General features: G+C 39.5%; 2 protein-coding genes and 1 non-coding gene across 3 annotated transcripts; 1 reads left to right on the forward strand and 2 right to left on the reverse strand.

The window, feature by feature from the left end:
• Positions 1–1,300: 1,300 nt before the first annotated feature.
• LOC127767139 (cysteine-tryptophan domain-containing zinc finger protein 3) lies at positions 1,301–13,259 on the reverse strand. Its single transcript, XM_052292369.1, has 11 exons — positions 12,896–13,259; positions 11,678–11,750; positions 11,463–11,596; positions 11,019–11,384; positions 9,560–10,917; positions 8,746–9,158; positions 7,180–8,618; positions 6,925–7,085; positions 5,261–5,418; positions 3,101–3,261; positions 1,301–1,908 (listed from the first exon to the last, which is right to left on the reverse strand). Exons 1-11 carry the CDS (start codon positions 13,052–13,054, stop codon positions 1,711–1,713), a joined length of 4,620 nt encoding a protein of 1,539 aa, XP_052148329.1. The 5' UTR covers positions 13,055–13,259; the 3' UTR covers positions 1,301–1,710.
• A 912-nt stretch (positions 13,260–14,171) lies between these two features.
• On the forward strand, positions 14,172–14,243 carry TRNAM-CAU (transfer RNA methionine (anticodon CAU)). The gene has a single exon. It is a non-coding gene; the product is annotated as a tRNA-Met (tRNA).
• Positions 14,244–15,907: 1,664 nt separating this feature from the next.
• LOC127768536 (bidirectional sugar transporter SWEET12) lies at positions 15,908–18,827 on the reverse strand. Its single transcript, XM_052294144.1, has 5 exons — positions 18,656–18,827; positions 18,430–18,466; positions 17,891–18,263; positions 17,423–17,542; positions 15,908–16,360 (listed from the first exon to the last, which is right to left on the reverse strand). Exons 1-5 carry the CDS (start codon positions 18,690–18,692, stop codon positions 16,019–16,021), a joined length of 909 nt encoding a protein of 302 aa, XP_052150104.1. The 5' UTR covers positions 18,693–18,827; the 3' UTR covers positions 15,908–16,018.
• Between the last annotated feature and the right edge of the window lie 2,201 nt (positions 18,828–21,028).

Below are 21,028 nucleotides of genomic sequence, written 5' to 3' on the forward strand. Positions count from 1 at the left end.
AAACTATGTTTAGGAGCTGACAAAAATTGCAAGCAAATAATATCTACAGGTTTATGGCTTTGTTTTGCAGAGAAACACGTGGAAAAAATCTCTTTGGTTTCGGGTAAATGACAATGCGCAGGTGCTGGTTCTGTTTACTGTAATGAACAAACAGGTTAATCTCTACTGTACATGAGATTTACAGGGTTATAGAATTCATTGCCCACCATGCTTCCAAACCGTTCCATTTCGTAAGACCTGGAAACAAACAATCCATAATCAGCAGGAGATTTCGTATAACTACAAAAACTTCACCATTTTAATGCATTTATTCAACACAGTGAATTTCAGAAGCTATGCGCATGTAAGGGGCAATTCATGACTACTCCCTCTGTCTCAAAATATAAATATAAGAATCTGTGTCCAGATAAGACATCCTAATACTATGATTCTGGACAAGACTCTCAATTCTAGAATCTTATATTTTGGGGGAGGGAGTAATTAATAGGTGGAGTATCACCATTTTCCAGTATGCTCAATAGGGTTTCACACTTCGTGGCAAATGCGAAGCAGGACAAATCGATCAAGTATAAGGTTGGCTAAAGCTTGTTAGAGGATTTCTGTTATGAGCCAAGTTCAATCTTAACCTGTACTAAGAAAACTGTACTAGGGGGAGGCTTCCAAGAGGTAGGTCTACATAAGTGCAATTCAGCACCAATTAATGAGCATAGATACCTTTTTATATTATTTTATCTGCAGGCATATGTTGCTCACAAATAAGTGGAAATTCAGGCAGCATCTCCAAACAGGGAAAATAGTTAGCTTTCAAATAACGGGTCAGTCTACGATAGTTTTGTGGGCAATTATAAGGTCGGAATGAAATGAAAAATATATGCTTTGCTTAAAGCAGGAGACATGAACTGATGATGATAATATTGTAATTGCTAATTCAAAAATACCAATACCTGCTTGAGGAGACGGAGAATACTTATCTTGGTTAGCACAGCTCATTTCTCTCATCCCCCCTGCTCAAGACTGTACCAAATGTCATGGAAAGACGAGAAGGACTAACCATTTAGCCTTCAGAATTTTATACTCAGGTGGAACTTACCAATTACCAATTACAAAATTGTTCTTGAGTGCTGGCACATCATCAGTGCCCCACAGTAACACCAATAAAAGGTATTATGCTGCTTCGAAGTTAGTATAAGTAAGCGTCAGTCAAAGATTCACCTAATCTACAGAACCATGGCAGGGGAATGCTTGATATGGAGCCCATATATTCCCGATAAAACACATTTGCCTACCTACAGCAGAATGGTTGCCAGAGTTCAAACCATCACGCATGAAAATCCGGTTCTACCTCAGCTGGATCCGTTCACACAGTAATTGCGTACCAACTGCCAAGAAGATGCTCTAAACTGTACAATATGCTTCCAAAAGGAACAGGTTAATCGAAGATGCTCCAAACTATACCCAAAAAAAAAAAAAACACTGAATGCCTCCAAAACGTATAAGATTAATCCGAAGTGGTGATCCTATTTGTATGAAAAAGCGCTGGATGCCTCTAAATGTACATAAACCAGGCAAGCCGGTCCCAGTTCCTATGGAGCTCACGCAGACTTAGTAGACCCATCTCTTTTGCACCGTGTAAATATGCTGAGGTAACTGCAGCCAGGCATTCCAACAATAGCTATTCATGGGGTGCCATTTCATGCAATTCTGAACATATCAGGTGTTGATTAACTCCATAGAAAGCCGGACAAGTCTCAGTAGCTCATTGACATTGTTGAAGTTAAAATCTAAAACTGTTCTTACTGAAGCAAGACCATCGTCCACAGTTTTTCCCCTTTCCTGACTGCTAGCAGCAGAAGCAATAGCAACCTGTGATTTCCGAGTTGCATCGAATGCACAATTGACATCATTTGTCTAAAGATCAGAAAAAACAAACATAAGTTAGATTCCGAATATCATTATTCGATGGCAAAGCACTGAAGTTTCATTATGCTAACTCATTAATTACTACAATCACAGTCAGTTATTGATGATGATAAATAAATATTCAATTCAATTAAAAATTGGTTCCATGCTATCTGCTTCCTGTGGACCAATGTGGAAGCATATTTGACAAGCACAGGATGGTGTCCAAAACAGGGACAACAATGTTTAGGTACCAGTACCACTCTCGATTGTTTTTTAAGTTGCATATTCACTTTATGTACATCTGACCCAATTATCACCAAACCAAAAGTAATTTTGGTAGACATTTGACCAAACTATCATTTACATTTTCTATGGTCAAAGTGTAAACAACTCCTGTCATCAAAGCGGATGCTGTTCATACTACTGTATTAAATTGCAATATTTATGATATTCATGGTTTCGCTACTAACCAAAATTACGGATGTAAGTGGCTAACCCGTGAACCCGCTTATAGGTCAAAATAAGCGAGTTCGCGGCTTATTTTGATCTATAAGTGGATTCGCGGGTAGCCACTTACACCTTACCCAAAATGTTAATGAGTTAAATGCCATTTTGACCATTGATATTGTAATTTCAATTTAGCTATTGAGAACTGCCTGATTTTAGGCCCTGTTTGGCAATGCAGTGACTTTTCAAAAGCACTCATTATCCATATTTTTTTATTAAAATATTAGTTGATTTTTTTAGCTTTAACAGCAAAGCCTTACTGGAATCACTAAAGATTTCCCTCACTAAATAGATTCCAAAGCACAGGATAGCAGTAGCACCATAGCACAAATAACCACTACTGCCTGTACTAATTGAGCTAAAGAAAATGTTACTGCGTCAAACTCCTACTAATTCATTTCCAATTTGAAGGGTATAGTCGTTAATATACATTGTTCAAATCCCCAAAAGAGATTATGTATTAAATTGCAATTGGTTCTGCCTGTACGAAACAAGCCTCCACAGCACAGAGACATAAACCATAGACTAGAAACAGTTCACAATGGAACAACTTGCATATCCATATCTATAAACATGTTTTCATGAAGGGACAGATGAAGGAACCTAGTAATAAAAAGATTGTACCAGGCTAAAGGTAAATAGCTTGATTGAAAGTAACAATTAATTGGGACATGTGCAATAAGGTACTTACATAGGCAAGTAACCTCAATAAGTGTGCTTGGTTACGAACGGCCAGTGGCAAATGGTTGCCAGCCACTTGGGGTGAGTTTCCACCCTTGGTTGAAAGGGCCTTTGACAATCCATGGCTATTTAAATTATCGATATCTGAGGCAGACGATGATGGAGATTCACCTATATAAAGATAAGAAATAATATACACATAAAGCTCCATACACTGCCATAAAATACTTAATACAAATAAAATTTTCAGAGTATACTATGAAGTCTGAGAATTGATAACAATGCAATAGTATAGAAAACAAAGTTGGTAGAAACCAGATTACATCATGAAAAAAAACTAAGTACCTATCAATTTTCAAATGGTTAGATTGCAGAATGCACCAAGCATAATTTGATTATTCCCTCCAGTTCTATATTAAGGTGGTGTTTGAATCTCCTTAAGATGAAGATGAAGATGAAGATGAACATTAAGTTTTTTACGCAAAACGAGATGGTATTAACGTGTGATTAATTGAGTTTTAATTATTTCAAACTTATTTTAGAACAAATTTCATATAGAAAGTTTTCGTACGAAACACACCGTTTAGCAGTTTGAAAAGCGTGCCACTTTAATCCAAAACTTCATCCAAGTTTTGTTGGACATTCGAACACGGCCTAACTGGCGTTATGGGTTAATGCTGTTTGGATGGCAAAAACTGACGTTTTAGCTTTCTCCACAACTCTCTCCCTTTTATTTCTCCAGAATACCCCTCATGCATGCATGCAAACAGTAAATGCTGTTGCTTCGTCTCCATCCAGCGGAAAAGGCTATATGGGTATTTAATAAGGGTATAACAGGAAATATGGTGACTAATTAATAAGTCATTGGTATTTGCAATGCTGTCCAAAACGTCAGTTAATATAGAATTGGAGGGAGTACAGTTTATAGTGACCAGATAGCCATATCAGCAAAATGGATTTACCAAGAATCGTATAAAACCAAATTAGATATTCGGTAATGCCAGGTCAATATAATCCATATATCCACATGCAGGCATGCGGCACTCTCTAGGCCAACAAATCCATTACTAGTATATGCCTGTAACTGTATTTTTTGTATAATTTGGTTTATCTAGTAAACCATTTGTAGTTACATAATACAAAACTATGATTACTATGATTACATAAATACAAGTTGCATAGCCATTTGTGATGTGATGAAGGAAGGATGCAAACTGTTGGAGAAAACTGTCGTGCACTTCTTTGGTAAAGATGGATGGAACATGAGAAAGCGGTTAAGGGGGTAATGTGGTCGTTGGTTTGTTTGGAAGGTCTTTTTCGCTTTGAAAGGCTTTGGAGTCTTTGTGCTCTTTTAGTTTTATGTAAGGTGCTTGAGCCTCTGTGCTCCTTTTGTTTGTAAACTTGTGTAAGAACTGAGCTTGTTCACTCGGAATTTCTGTGGCTGTATACACCCCTGTGGTGTAGAAGCCGGGTTTTATAAATTCCCATTATCTAAAAAAAATAGCTGAGCCCTGTGCCTGGACTTCCAAAATTCTACCCATTCTTGATGCACAACATAGGAAAACGACGAACAATTTGGTCCCACAACTTACATTCAAATCTTACTTTAGTCTGTGAGCTTTTAAAATAGTCAATTTCGTCCATCAACTTATACATTTGGATCAAATGGTCCTTTTACTGATGTGGCGTACAAGTAGCATTGACTTGGGATTTAGATGACTCAGAATGCCATGAGAAGACAAAATATACCATTCCCTTACATATCACACACACAATCAATGTTCTCTTTCAACAAAGAATGCAATTCATTATTCTCTATGAATACCAAATCCAGTCCCTACATGTTTGGATGCACACAGACCTCGCATAAACAAGTCAAGAAGCAGCAAGCGGTTATTTTCATCTTAAACATTTAGTGTAAGGCAACTGAATTGATGGTCAAAATTGGTCCTTTTGATGAGCTAAGTGAGAAAGTTGGGGACCAAATTGCTCATCATCCTAAATAAATAAATTGGTAATACTCGAACTCCAGTGAGTGACACAGTGCGGAACAAAGGATAGTAGAAGCAGCCTCCAACTCCCAGAAAAGCTCAGCAGGAATAAAAAGGATTCAAATATTTCAAATTAAAGTTTACAAGCTAGAACAAACATTTTTTTAGACATCAATTACCTGGAGCTATCTGTACAACCGACTGTAGTTCTTGTCGATCCTTGCTTGCACTAGGGTGTTTGTAGTACGCTGCTTTGAGGTAAGCCACTTCTACACATTTATATGCTAAAGCGGCAGAAGCCATTTTATTGCATCGTTCATAGGCATGAGCACAAAAGCTGGACAGTCAAATAAAAAAAAAAGCATTTTAGTATACTGCATTTAAAAAGCTTAGTTCATATAGTTTCAAAGTTAGACATAGCTAACCATACGTGAAGAAAACTCTGATCAATTTAATATGGATGAGTATTCACTACGTGATTAGATGCAACCATCCAATTCGTCATCATTCAGTGTAGTTTAATTAAAACAGCCAGATTTATCTTCAATTTGTTTGAAAAAAAGTCCACTTTACTACCTCAAACTATTTTCACAGTCCAACCTACCCTCTAAACATTATTTAGGCTCACTTAATCCCTTAGTTTATTTGTGCAGACATATGTTTGCACCCTAACCTGGTACTAGGTGGTATTGCCAGTGTCGAGTGGTTTTTACCGGTAAACCTAGCCACGCCACACATATGTGCTGAGGTGGAGTATAAGGGTCATGGCAGGCGCCAGGCGGAGCAAAGGTAGGATAGATCATGACATTCATGCTTCGTGTGGCTTTCTGATTTCTGCTTCCAGATAGTTGCATTTGCTCACGTGGCGAGGCTGTGGTCAAGGTTCCTGCCCACCGTCAACCGTCTCCAATTCTCCATCCTAGCGATCGCAGCCACTACCGCATCCTTAGTAACTAATAATCCATTGCAGCAACATCAGATACAGAAGATGGATGTTAAATCCAGTTTTAAAGAATAGTCAGATCAGATGGATGTTGCTGCGTAACAGAATTTTGGTTGCCATAGCTGCACCAGCGTGTGCGATGCAGCCGATGCTGTGGGCCTGTTACTGTGACATCATCCATCCTACACTTTTCGGCATGCTGCCAACTGTCCCTCTAAATTACAGGTGACCACAACCGCGACGAAGTCCAAGTGAGAAACCAACAGGCAACAGCTCATTGAAGAAGACGCAGTTGCTGCCCTTCAAGCTTCAACCACAGCAAGGACATAGCCAGGCTGCGTCTGGCGCACAAGACGTGACTTGACTGATCAAAACCACTCCACGCTGGCAATACCACCTAACAAAACTGGGTTAGGGTGCTAAGTGGGCTGGTATTAATAGATTAGGGGGTTAAGTGAGCCTACAATGAGGGCACACTATGGTGTATGGCGGGAGCTTCTAACCTCCAAGAGCTGTTGGCCAAGGCAATAGCTCTTGTGCCCTAGGAGGGGGCGAATGTGGGTGGGTCTTTTTTGTGTTTTCAGCGGGTGTGATGGCGTGTTTTTGTTTTGTAAGTCCGACCTTTTATTCCTTGCTTAATGAAATGATACACAGATCTCCTGCGTGTTTGGGAAAAAAAAGTGAGCCTACAATATGTTTAGGGGGTGAAGTGGACTTATGAAATAGTTTGAGGTAGTAAAGTGGACTTTTTCGTATTTTTAAATACCTAGACTGTTTTCATCCCTTGGTGAATCGTGGTGTGTCTTTCTTTTGTACCTATGACAACTTTATATAAACTTTTGCTGAAACGAAGTATATAAACTTTATAGACTTATTCAATGGACATCACAGGTAGCTCACCTGCAGAGTTTTGCAGTTTCAGAATACATCTTCATTGACTGAGCAACATCGCCTGATCTCGAATTGTCCAGATTAGGAGTTTCCCAAAGAGATGCAACATGCAGAAACTTCAAAGCCGCTTCAAAGTACAGGCCCATACTTTCAAGTTCAAGTCCTTTTTCCTGCAGGGAAAATTGTCATTAGATACTTCCAAGCAAAATTGACAGCACAATTATGCTGCCTGAGACAACATTTAACACAATTGGTGTCACCAACCTTCAAATGATTAGCCTTGTGTTTTAGATCCCGAGCTTCCTTGAGTGCAAATGCAACCATATTACCATCCCTCCTAATTGGACTCGCAGAATCTCCATTTTCAACATTGGACCTTAATTGTGTGTGGTTTTTTGAAGCACCTGGTTTTACTCTAGTGGTGTGAACCTCTGATTTGCCTTCTTTCATATGAGAATGATTATCTTGACCAATAGACTTTTGCATATCTTGATTATCAATACTAGGACGTAATTTCTCTTTTCTGGATGACATCTCTATCTGCTTATTTCCCTCTGAAATCAAGTTACTGGATCCATTTCTACCTTGGTGTGAAGGAGCACTATTTTTACTTTTATGTCCAGTGGAATCAGCTGTAGCCCTCGGGTTAAAACAATCCTGCTGATCAGGTTGTAGTGTAGGGCCATGCATATCCAAGATCTTTTTATCACCAGGGTACAATTGATTATCTACTCTCCCCATACCGGAGTTATTTGTAGAACCACGCAGAATGGCTTCACCCACAGCTTGCTGCCCAGTATGTAGTAAACCAACTTCGTGGGTTGGATATTTCATTGGGGTATGCAAGATGCTTGAATCAGCATTCAATTCTCCATCTTTTCCAGTTTTCCTGGCCTTAGAAATCTTATCAGTGTTTGAATTTTTCAGTGGTGATGAAGATACTGATTCAACTGGAGAGCCCTTTGCTTCTCGAGAATTTTTGTTTCTCCGAGAGCTTGAGACCTTTGAAGAGCTTGAAGTTGCAACCGTAGAAGACTGAAGACAGGCAACATCCCTCCTAGTGGGTTCCGCCAAGTTCAAGACCTGTCTGGGAGGTTGATTATCCCATAGTTCTGATGGACCTTCTTTACAAGTAACAAATTTGTTGTCAGCAACTAGCTCATTATCTTGATGCCTTCCAGCAGAAGAAAATAATGCATTTGCATACTGAACTTCTTCAGGCCTAGCTTCGGACTTCTTTATCTTTGATAATCTCTCGTTCAAATTCTCATTATCGCCCCCTTTGCTTGTGTGGTCCATTGAACTGAGCCGGTTATCCTCCCATTCCTTCACTGTCTTCTTTTTGCCAGAAAAATCTAATGTTTCTATGCCTGCACGATGTTCTTTCATCTTCTCATGAAAGGCCACATCATCATCATTAATTCTCTTTGTTTTTTCCAAAATATCAAACCTTGAAGCTTTTTCCTTGCGTAAAGAAAACTCATCTTGTTCACATGAGTCCTTTGACATTTTTGCTTTTGCAGATAAAGTTTTGGTTTCATCACGAACTTCGTTGCCAGCTAAATCGTATTCATTTTTCCAATCTTTGTTAAAGTAATGTCGATCCTCTTTTTTTGTCTTCTTAGATGTTTTGTGCTCATCTCGATCAATTCCTCTCCTGTTTTTTGATTTTGAATGCTTCTTCGATTTTTCTGTAAGATCTCCTGTATTTAAATAGGAATTATATGTCAGTAAACAATTTAAATAACTAAACACAGTATTTACTGAAAAATATCAGAAGATAATACATATCAGCTAAATATAAGCAATAAACATGAAAGAGAGCAGAACCTCCATCCAAGTGGCTACTGCGACCCTTGTGCTTAGACTTATGCCTTTCAGAAGCTGATTTGCTCTGTGGCACCAGATCATGTGTGCTTACAGGATCTCTGTCATTAGTATAATGTTCACTATCAACAACTTCTCTATTTTTTGCAGGGGCTTGTTGATTGCTCGTGAGAGTCATTTTTGCAGGGGCTTGTTGATCATGCTCGTAACAGTTTTCGTCTTTCAGAGCATTTTTCCTTTTCCTACTCTGTCCCAGTTGTCCACTTATATTGTAGGTGCTAGATGCTGCTACACTTGCATGCGCAGTGTGAGGGCCACCTGAAGAAACACCAGCGGCAGGGATTTGAGTGACATAAAGTGCATTTAGAGCATTTGTTGTTTCATCCTCACTAATGTCGCATCTGTTCATCCCAGGTCTGCAAAGACAAATTTGGATTGTATTTTTCAGTAATGGAATTTTTTCTTCCCCAATTGTCAGACCACTCAGAGAAAGAAAACTGCATGACCCTTGAATTAGAGTGCTACCTCAATGTTGAATTTGCACAGCTTATGGACCACTTAAAAATACTTTTTTTTTGTTTAAGGCGGGGTGGATGGGTGTTCGGGGGGAGATATCAGAATCTAGTCAAATTACCTGTCTAATCAGAAATCGTTTAAGGTGTACAAAGAAATTCCAGATCAAATAACTATATTTAACAACGTTTAACCATGTACTAAGGACAACTTAACATATGTAAGGTGCCAATTGAAGCAAGCATGTATGGTGAGGCATAACACTGGATAAATGCAATTCTAATCAAACTGAACTAGAACTTACAGCCAGTCAAGCATGCTGCATATCCACTTTTTTGGAAGCATGGAAGTGTTTGTCCCGTAGGGGAGGAGACGCCATTTATGACACATGTCACAGCATACCCAATTATCCTCTATCAAAACAGGTGCAGGAAGAGAAGCTGCATTTGCAGGTCCAGGTATAATCCCGCCATTTGACGGCATATGCAACTGCTGTTCCTCTGAACCTGGAAATGTGCCATGCTTTACACTGGAAGGGATCTCCTTTTTTGCTGGCCCAGTTATATGAAGTTCCTTCTCATTATCACTGTTCATCATCTTCTCTTTCCGTTGACCCTGAACACTTACACTCTCCAATGAAGCCCCTTCCTTGTTTCCTATAGATCTCTTAGGCAGATTTTCACTAAGGTCTTTATGAGATTTTGCTTTCGATTTATTTTCAAAATGATTAGACTTCAAATGAGAATCAGTTGCCCCATCATTAACTAGTACAGAAGAATGGGTAGAATTACCATCCTCTAAGAAACTAGATGGTGCTACAAAATTAGCTTTGTGTTCCTTCTGCATTCGTTTGACCTCCGTTCTAGAGTTATCTTCCACAGTTCTCTCACTGGCAAAGGTTTCTTTACCATGAATTGTCTTCAAATCATCTGATGACCCAGCACCCCAGTCCTTGTCCACATTGCCTTCAAAATCATCCATGGCAGGCTCAAATGTTCTCATAGGTTTTACTTTGCTTTCTTTCTTCCTATCATACGGAGAAAATTTGTGACTACTTATATTCATGTCTTCTGAAGTCCTGTCCACTTTACTCGCCTTAAGTTTTACTTTCCCCTGTGGTGCTAAACAACCATTTCCTGAACTGTCAAAACTACTGTTTTCTTCTATATGCTTTGTTACTTCTGTTTTGACTGCTTCGCTTTTAACTGTTCCCAGGTCATTGCAGCCCATCTGTTGTTTCGGTCGAGCATCTTTAGTTGATTCTTCTGTGAATTGACTTACACCTTTTAACTCTGTGGTTGGGGCGCCAGAAGAACAGGTTATATCATGTGTGTCTGATAAAATCACTCGGCTGCCAGGTATTTCTACATTAGCCTCCTTGCCCAATATTGCACTAGTATTATTTGCATCTTTTCTAGTCTTTGTATCTATGGACTTCTTTTTCTTGCCATCAGGCTTCATTTTCTTAGCCACATGGGCTTTGACATGCCCAGACGAAAGAGAAAGTTCTGAATGGCCATCAACTGCTCTAGGTACATTTTTTAAGTCCAGATTAGTTTCCCATTTGTTAACCAATGGGGTGACCTTATTCGTCAATTTCAGAATGTTTCCATGCAGAGGTGACAGCAAGAATCCTCCAGGAACTGAAAAGTACGTCATGATCTGATTGATCATGCAGATAAAAATATAAGCTATTATAACCATTGTTTGACTATGCTTAATGACATAGAAGTGATAATTCAGTGGTTATAAAGCATTTATACCTGCAGGATGGTCCGAGGAGATTCATATGGCACATTACTACACACTGGAGATTGACCCTCATGACCATCAGGACTTCCTTCCATGGATGAAGAAGAAGAAATATCAAGGCCCAGGCCACTGTAGATAGATGCATTCTTTCTTGCCAAAGTATTAGTGGAACCAACTTTGATCCGAACTTTGAGTGTCTTCTGGTCACTACCATTAAATGAGCTGTCCAAGGAATCAGAACAAGCAACAGAGTCCTTCTCACCGTTTGTGCTTGAGCATATTTCTCTTTTACATAAATCACCAGATGACGGTGCAGTGGAACCATTATTTCGGGAGATAGATTCATTTGCCACAGTTGAAGGGTATTGACCCATGCTCTGCATTTGTAATCATGACACATGAACATACGCCAGAATATACATTGGTTAACAGCACAAGGAAAACTAATAAAGCACCTCAGCAGATTGTTGATAAGGTGATCTTGAAGTGCCAACGTTTGCAACCTTGGGTGGGCTTCTGCTTTGAGGCAAAGGTGGAGGTGAGCGCTGGTATGTGGGCAAAAACGAACCATATCCACCGTATTTTGATCCTGTCAAAAAGTTTTTCCCACTTAATATGACTGAAATGCAATGAACAAAAGCAACAAGTACAGCAACTACTAGCTCTTTACCTAGGTTCTCTGCGGATACTCCTCCTTCAAAGTCTTTCTGAAAATGTCCAAGAACATGTTGAATCTTTTCATCCTGAGAAAAAAAAACATGGAAAGCAATTAATGAGGACCAGAGATAAATGCTTTGATCACAGAAACGGACATATCACACACAAGCAAACATAAAGGTTTCTGGGTTTCCTCAAAATAAATGCTCTCAGTTCGTTTTTACTTGTAATTTACGACATCAACACAGTCTCCAATTCATATGTTTTATCATTGCCTTCTCCAACCATACATTTATTAAAAGAAATTTGAAATATAACAATATGAAAGCACCATTCGTTACAAATCTAGTAATAACATTTTTACATTTCAAATCTTAGTATGTTTGCAAATTAGGGTTTATGTTTTCAAGATTTCATTGCACGCATTCTATAACGGCATCTATTTGTGAATGGAGGGAGTAACTGGTCTCGGAGGCAATAACTGCAGCAATCACCTAAAAACACTAAAAAGACCATGTGTGTGTGTGTGCGCGCGCGCCTGCCTTTAACAGAATTTCAACATCTTTTAGTTAGGGTGTCCAAGCAAACCAAACACCCTTTTGACCATAAGTCAGAACTTTGGATACCAGATGGGGTCAATCAACAAGAAATGAATGCCCCAAAAATGGATAACAATTCTTATAAGTCGGTAAAGACTTGCACATTTAATTAAAAGGGAATTATTACAATTTAATGTTTATTAATGGGTCGTTTAGTCAGTTGGCTTTTACCGCACACCAAAAGTGGATTAGTAGTAAACTCAACACATCACAGATAACCGAAACAACGAGGCAAGCTAGCATCGCTTCACTTGTGAGGACAGCGCAATGAAAGAAGCTTGGACTAAATTGATCATTGCGCTTACACGAATCACCTAAACGAGCAGAGTTCACCATTCATCCTCCAAATAATTCGAATGGAACGAAGGCGCTTCCTCACCCTACCGAGACAAAGACGAAACTGAGATGTTGATGGTAACCACTTAATTTAACTAAACCAACATCCTGCCTACCAATCAACGAACTGCGAAATCGTGCAAAAGCTGCCGCGCATCTCCTCCCAAAACCATACCGATCCAGCAGTCCCCCGCGCTGAACGGCGCCGAAATCAACACATTCATTCGTTCATTCATTCATTTCCGCGAGGCCACGCGAGAGAGAGGGAGGCAACAAGGATGGGTGGGGGCGCTCACGATGTAGGAGAAGGCGACTTCGGGATCGAGGCAGAGCGCGCCGCCGCCGCCGCCGCCGCCGCCGTCGTCGTCGGGGAAGGCCTCCCCCTCCTCCAGCTCGACGTCGCCGTGGCCCATCACACGGAACCCCTCCTCCTGCCGCCCCCGCACCGACAGCATCCGCCGCCGCCGCCGCCACCCAGCTCCAAATCGCCCCCTCGCTCGCTAGGGTTTGAAGGGGATCACACAATTCGGCGGCTCCCCGTCGACGCTGGCTGTGGCCGCCCCGCCCCCCTCCTCCTCCGGCTTCGACCTCGCCGCAGATATTTTTTACCGCGGGGCCCCTCCGATTATCTCTATTTCTGTTTCTATCCCTCTCCCTCCTGTCTCTCTCTCAGGCTCAGCTTAGCTAGAGCTACTCCTAGTACTAGGCTACTACTACTAGCTGTGTATGTGCGTGTTGCGTTTGGTTGGTTGGATGGTTGGTTGGGTGGCGGCGCGTGACCGGGTCGTTTCGTTTCCTTGTGTGGCCGCCGACTTGGGGCCCATCACCTGACACCTGCGGGTCGGTTTGGTTTGAGATATGCGGACCCATCGTTTATTTACGGAAAAAAAAGTAATTTGTGAATAAAATTTATATATATATACATATATATATATATATATATATATTATTAGCGATTAAAAGACTTAAAAATAAAATTGATAAAGAAAACTTTAAATCAGCTTTAAATTTAATGTTGAAAATTTAAATTTTATCTGAGGGTGTGTTTAATTTTTTAGGTGTAAAGTTTTTGAAATATACGGAACGTACACTAATAACAAAACAAATTACAGATTCCACATGTAAATTACGAGACGAATTTATTAAGCCTAATTAATTTTTCATTAGCAAATGTTTACTATAATGTCAAATCATAGCGTAGTTAGGTTCAAAAGATTCGTCTCGCAATTTATATGCAAACTGTGTAATTGGTTTTTTCGTATATTTAGTATCATATGTATGTGTCTAAATATTTAATGTGATATTTTTATTCAAAATTTTTTGATCTAAACCCGGCCTGATAAGCATAAACGAAAAGATGTGATCTGTTATGCGATGCGTTTCGGTTCCGACACGGGAGCGGGCAGGCCGGGGGTCACGCCAACGGTGTTTGCGTTGTGGGCGTCACGTCCGCGGTACGCGGCCTCGTTCGATCTCCTGTGGGCCTTTCTTCGTGGGCCTCCGCCACAGCCACACCCTACAGCAGTATAGCCCGATAGGCGAGAGCACGTCAACGGGAGCACCCACAACAACATCAGAGTGGCGCAGCGGAAGCGTGGTGGGCCCATAACCCACAGGTCCCAGGATCGAAACCTGGCTCTGATACACGATTTTTTTTCATCTCAATTACTACTCTCCAATTAATTTTTATTTTCTCTTACTACTCTCGAATTACTCTCCAATTAATTTTTATTTTCTCTTATTACTCTCGATTTTTTTTAATTTTGTCTTCTCAATTACTACTCTCCAATTAATTTTTATTTTATTTTGTATTTTGTCATCTCAATTACTGCTCTCCAATTAATTTTTATTTTATTTTGTATTTTCTCTTCTCAATTAGTAATACTCTTGAATTTTCTTCTCAATTACTCCCTCAAACTCCTAATATAAGAGATTTTACTTGCACTGTTTGACCATTCGTTTTATTCAAAAAAAATTTAGAATTATTATTATTATTGAATTAATTTATTATCCAAAGTATTTTAAGCACAACTTTTCATTTTTTTATATTTGCACAAATTTTTTAAATAAGATGAGTGGTCAAACAATGCAAGCAAAATGTTAAAATTCCTTATATTATAGTACGGAGGGAGTACTACTCTCAATTTTTAATTCTATTTTATTTTGTATTTTGTCTTCTTAATTAGTAGTACTACTCTTGAATTTTTCTTCTCAATTACTACTCTCCAATTAATGTTTATTTGGTCTTACCACTGTCGATTTTTTTTTCTTATTTTGTCTTCTCAATTACTACACTCTGCAATTAATTTTTATTTTATTTTTTCTTATCAGTTAGTACTAGTCTTGGATTTTATTCTCAATTACTCTCGATTTTGTTATGTTGTCTTCTCAATTACTACTCTTGATTTTTTTTAGTCTCCTCTTTTATTTCTTTTTGTTTTCTGAATTACTACTATTGATGTGCCACAGATATCGTCATCAGGGATGCATGACTGCCAATTTTTTTCAATCTATTAAACTTCATATGTTTTGCCTTTCATCTTGCTAACGATCATGCCGTATATCACCGGTCGAACGATGCTTCCCCGATTCATCTGCATGCCAATGCCATTTTGCCTCCGCCCGACCGGCGACGCCAAAACTGACCAGTTCAAGAAGATATCAAAGCAACAAATTCTACTGTACGGTAAATAATCGAACTCGATCGAATCAATAGTCAATCTAATCTGGAAAACACAAGTTTACATGCATACTAAGCTTAACGAGCAGTACTAAAGAAAAGAGCTCCTCTAACATAAAGTCAGAGGGACGTGAATATCCATAATAGGTAGGTCCTATCTTTATGGACACACGTGTCAGTGACCATGTCTCTTTGACTTTACGTCAGAGAAGCCTTTTCCGTATTAAGAAAGTGGTAGTTACACAGAGCACATTTGTAATTACTCCGTAAATTTCCAAAAAAAAATTACTCCGTAAAATCGAAGAGACGAAACAATTGATACATGGGCTTTTATTGATTGGAGAGTAGTACAGTGTCTAGCTAGTACCATAAACTGAGATGCCACGTACTAGCATGCAGATGCAGTACACGTGTCCCCAATCATACACGTACGGCGATACACGCATCGACCAGCAGCTGATAGATGATCATGTGCATACATGTACTTAGCCCACTAGCAAAATTCTAATCATCCTACAACTCAGAATAAAGAACGCGGCCACAGATACATACAGTCACATATATATCGCGACTTAATTAATTAAGCATGCAGATATATATAATAATTAATTAGCTAAGATGCATGCGATTCAGCTAGAATGAGCTGCAGCTAACACACAGTAATTAGGTCACTCTGGTCAGTCGTGGTCATCACGCGTGCAGTACAAGCAGCTCAATACGTCACCCTCTCACTGATCGATCAGGCCACCTCCACGGCCGGCAGCGCCGGCGGCGGCTGCGGCGGCGGCGGGATGTCGACGACGACGCTCCTGTGGTCGATGGCGTCATCGTCAGCTGGCCGCTGCGGGGTGGCCGGCGCCGCCGCCTCCAAGTCGGCGTCGGCGTCGGCGTCGGCGTCGACGTCGAGCGGCGCCACCGCCGGCGACGCCTGGAGCTGCATCTGCAGCTGCTGCTGGTCCTTGACCTCAACCTGCTGGGCGGCGGCCGCCTCCGACACGGCGGAGTTCTTCTTGGGGTTCTTGTACACCACGTACAGCACCATCTGGGCCAGCCCAAACAGCAATCCCAGCACGTTCGGCGTCTGCATATAAATGCGATATTAATAATTTAAGGGAGTATCTAAAACACTACCGCTAAAAAGTTGTTATAATATAATTAAAATGTAATTACTTCCTCCGTTTCACAATGTAAGTCATTTTAGTATTTACCATATTCATATTGATGCTAATGAATCTAGACATATATATCTATGTAGATTCATTAGCATTAATATGAATATGGAAAATGCTAGAATGACTTACATTGTGAAACGGAGGGAGTATATGGTAACTACGATATAACTTACAACACTATAAAACTTGCATTCAACTAGTATTGAAATTTTACACGTAACATGTGTGAAATTTTATTTTTATTAATTTTTTTCTTCATGCACAAGCCTCGAGAAAAGTTTTGAGCTAGGGAAAAAAACTTGTGAAAATTTTCTAGCAAATCCGTAATTTAATCAATATATATAGCTTAATTTATTGTTCTAATTAATTACTACTGGAATATATGCGGGGATGCATGCAGCTGGCTACAACAAAAATCTCCTGGTTAAATATAATCGTGTGTGATGAGTACGTTTACGTAGTTTAATCAGGGCTTTTTAGGCTTGCGAGAGTACGTAAGCTCTGCTTTGGCGAAAGATAGGTTATACAAGTGATGAATAGTGGCGGTGATCTTTTGTGCTGTGCTCTCGCCTCTCGGCAGAAAACATCTGGCTCATGGGCGGTGACACAAGCGACACGCACTAGCTCACATCACTATCCGTGCATTTGCATGATTAATTAATTATTACTACCTAATAAAAGCACACCAATTAACAGTTGCTTAAGCTGGCTGGCTAGCTACTTCCTCCGTTTTATAATGTAAGTCATTTTAACATTTTCTACATTCATATTGATATTAATAAATTTAGACATATATATCTATCTAGATTCATTAACATCAATATAAATACGGGAAATTCTAGAATGATTTACATTGTGAAACGGAGGGAGTAGCTTGCATGGCTGGATGGACTCCTTGCTTGCTACTAGCTAGAGATGTTGAGAAAGAACGGGACAAAAACAAGTAAAAAAGAGAAAATAATAGGACGTACGGCAACGAATAAGTCTTTCATGAGGAGGCCGTAGAAGAACCAGACGACGGCGCTGAGGGTGAGGAAGAAGGAGAGCCAGAAGGGCATGAACTCCACGCTCTTGGTCCTGATCACTTGCCTCTGCAAAACCAAATTTAATCAAACTTGATGTTAGTTCTTGTTAATATGCTACTTAATTAATTATCTTATAATCAAATTAATGAAACAGATATATAGTTAGATGAAGCTATGGTATTTTTTAATAGATAATATCGTATACATATTTGATCATTTGTGTAATTAAAAATATGTATAATTAAAAATTATATAATTATCATCTATTTTATTATAAGTTGTTTTATAACTTAAAAATATTTAAAGCATGATTTATATCTTATATATTTTATGTTCAAAAGTTAATGGTATCGTCTATTAACAAACGGAGGTATTATGTATGTGACTATGTGAGGAATGAATTAATGCGCTTACGATGATGGTGAGCGGGGCGACGAAGACGGCGAGGGCGAAGGAGGCGCCGATGCCGCCGGCGAGCGTGACGCGGCGGTCGGCGGCCTTGACGAGGAGCTGGAGGGCGGTGACGACGGCGGCGAAGAGGGCGAGGTTCATGGCGCAGACGAGCTTGAGGGTGAAGGCCATGGCCTGCCTGGGGGCGTAGAGGAGGTAGACGGTGAGGTAGAGGGACTCGACGAGGCAGCCGATGGAGTTGATGGAGAGGAGGAGGAGGTCGGAGGTGAGGAGGGCGTAGTAGAGCCACAGCATTGCGCTCAGCAGCGCCACCGCGTACGGCACCGACTGGAACGACTCCGTCGACTTCTTCTTGTACACCCGATAAAACGTCGGCCTGCATTATTGCATTGCACATCATGTCCATTAATTAGCTTAACATGTTCTTCTTTTCAAGAAGAAACAGCACATCAACATAATTATTTAGCTCAATGATCATGAAGCTAGCTTGCATGTATTTATGCTTGTGTACACTGGCTCTGTCTAGATAGCTAGCTACTTACACTGGTGCAAGGATGACCAAGAACGACAAGATGTTGCCTGCAAAAAACATTTACCAGCAATAAGGAAAATTAGTTAGTTCGAGTGGCAAATTGAAGTATAATGCATGCATGCATGGATGCATACTATACTTGTTGTGGAAACCACTAATACTACTGCATGCTAGATGTGGTTAGTTGTTATAGAAGTGTGTAATCTCGAATTAGCTAGTGTGTGCATGTGTGTTACCTACGATCCCCACAGCAAAGACCAATGCCTGAACCATCTTGGAGGATATGAGATGCTAGCTTAATTAGAGTTTGATCAGAGGATGATCTCCTCTCCTGCTCTACACACCAGTATTAATCCAAGAGCAATTTAGGAGATAAATCCTCTAGCTAGCTGTGTGTGTGTTTGCTACTACCACCTGAACTGACACAGGTTGCTCTTCCTGGGCATCGTCCCTGGTATTTATAGGGCCAAGAAAGGAGAGCCCAACATTTATATTATTAGTAGCTCGCTCGATCGCCGGATCAACTCAAGATTAGATAGCTAAATTAAAGAGGCCGGAGAGATGATCGAGTTCCATTTGCTTGTTTGATCGAGCTTTGCCAGTGCATGCATACGTGTGGCCGGGCGCACTCACTTTTGCTTGCATTGATCCCCGGCCTAATCTCCCCTGGACCCTCTCTACTGTTCATGCCTTTGACTGGCCTATGTGTCGGTCATCCGTTCATGACATGTCGCATTAGGTTAGGGCACTTCGACTGACACATGGAAATTCACCCTCTAAATGTGTCGATGGAAGTCCCAATAATGGAAGCATGATGATAATATATATGCATATGTAGCTATATGTATGTATAGCTTGGTGACAGCTTGGCATGCATAGATCGATTCAATACATACATTCTTGATCACTCAGAAAAAAATTATGAGGGTTTGAACCAAACTATGTACATGGCAGAGTCTCGACGTTTAATTTGTTCCTCAGATATTGAATTTGGTTTGCAAACAAATGTTTCAAACCCCTAGCTAGCTAAAATTTCATGTAGGCGGTAATTTCAGCATTAAAAAACTCTTAACTATCCAAATTTGGCACGCAAATTGGGGAGCTAGCTCAAAATTTGTTTGAAAGTAGTCTTATATTTGATGGATAATTCTTGTTTGTTTTTCTATACATTCAATTGTTGTTTCTAAGTGAATATATTGAACATCTATAACAAACCAATTAATCTAGCTAGCTACACCAGTTGATTAATTAAAGGTATATATTTTCTTCTCCCTATTTAATTATCATGGCAATTTCTTAGCTTGAGAGCAAATGTTGTTGCTAAAACGAGATGAACGAGTGATTAGGTGCTTTGACCTTTGTTTCTATGTTTGGCTTTTCCTTTTTACATTGATGGAGATTCAACTTTGAGTAGGTCTGCATTTAGCCTTCCTCTTAATAATATGTGAGATGTTTTTTTTAAAAAACAATAATATGTGAGATTGAAGGAGTGATAAAATATATATGTAAACAGCCAGGGGCGGCTGTGTTAGCGTCGGTGTCAGACGACACCGACGACTTTCAGCAAAACCTATGGTTAAACTGCTTATCCATATATTATAACACTATAGTTAAAATATAATTAGCATGCTATGATACCAACGAATCAATTTTATGGATCCGCCACGGTAATTAAACAACCATCAAATAGTTTGGTGTTTGGAATTAATCACCAGTCACAAAATCCAGGTTTGATTTTTTTCCCCAAAACACAATATTGGCTATTAATCTGATGATTTGTTTTATATCGTATATACCGGTGTGATTAATTGTAATACTATGAATAAATTTCTGAAAAAAATATGCATATTTTCTTTTTTTTTCTATATGCACCTATACAATTTATATTACTACAATACACTTTGACTTTTTTTTCAAAGTTAATCTTTTTAAAATAACTAAATTTACAGAAAGTACAACAATATTTTCAACAAAAAATAACATATTATCAAAATATATTTAATATTATATTTAATACAACTAATCTGGTCTTATAGGAGTTGCTATATTCCTATAAGAAGTTTGTTTTTTAAAAAAATCAAAGCAACTTATAATATAAAACGAAGGAAGTATTCAGTACTCTATCATAAATAATTGTGTCTTCTGTCACTTTTAAAATTTGGAGTACAGAATTACTAAAATGTTTTAATTGGACGTATGAAAATCATACGGATAGATATGCTCAAAAACTACAATCACAAATTAGTATGCACAGTTTATTGCCCCTTTTTTTTTTCACAAACACATTGCAGTATATAGAAATTAGCGCGATAAAAGTTGCAACGACGCGGAGAGAGTACCGTATCGATCGATCGACATCCAAAACACAACAGGTATCGTCTGTGACCCGACCGAAACTTCGCTTAATTATCGAAAGTGCTTTTCAATTCGATCGTTTTCTTTAACATCAAACTAACACACTAACGCGACCAAAAGTTAAAAAGAGGGTTGGGCACTTCTGCATGCATGTGGATACCCCATATCTTTGCTTTGAAGTTCCCATTGGAGATAAATGGGTTAACTAATAAGAAAGCGTTTTAGGCCAGCTATAGTCTCAAGCTTAGCTGCAT

The sequence above is a fragment of the Oryza glaberrima genome, chromosome 3, assembly GCF_000147395.1.
Source record: "Oryza glaberrima chromosome 3, OglaRS2, whole genome shotgun sequence".
NCBI classification, from domain to species: Eukaryota; Viridiplantae; Streptophyta; class Magnoliopsida; order Poales; family Poaceae; genus Oryza; species Oryza glaberrima.

Coding starts and splice junctions, on each gene's coding strand:
- LOC127768536 (XM_052294144.1), bottom strand. CDS start 18,692: ATGGTTCAGGCATTGGTCTTTGCTGTGGGGATCGTAG. Junction 18,264..18,429: donor TTGGTCATCCTTGCACCAGT/GTAAGTAGCTAG, acceptor GCAATAATGCAG/GCCGACGTTTTATCGGGTGT. Junction 17,543..17,890: donor TCGCCCCGCTCACCATCATC/GTAAGCGCATTA, acceptor TTGGTTTTGCAG/AGGCAAGTGATCAGGACCAA.
- LOC127767139 (XM_052292369.1), bottom strand. CDS start 13,054: ATGCTGTCGGTGCGGGGGCGGCAGGAGGAGGGGTTCCGTGTGATGGGC. Junction 3,262..5,260: donor GGTTGTACAGATAGCTCCAG/GTAATTGATGTC, acceptor ATCTTTATATAG/GTGAATCTCCATCATCGTCT. Junction 1,909..3,100: donor TATTGAGGTTACTTGCCTAT/GTAAGTACCTTA, acceptor TCTGATCTTTAG/ACAAATGATGTCAATTGTGC.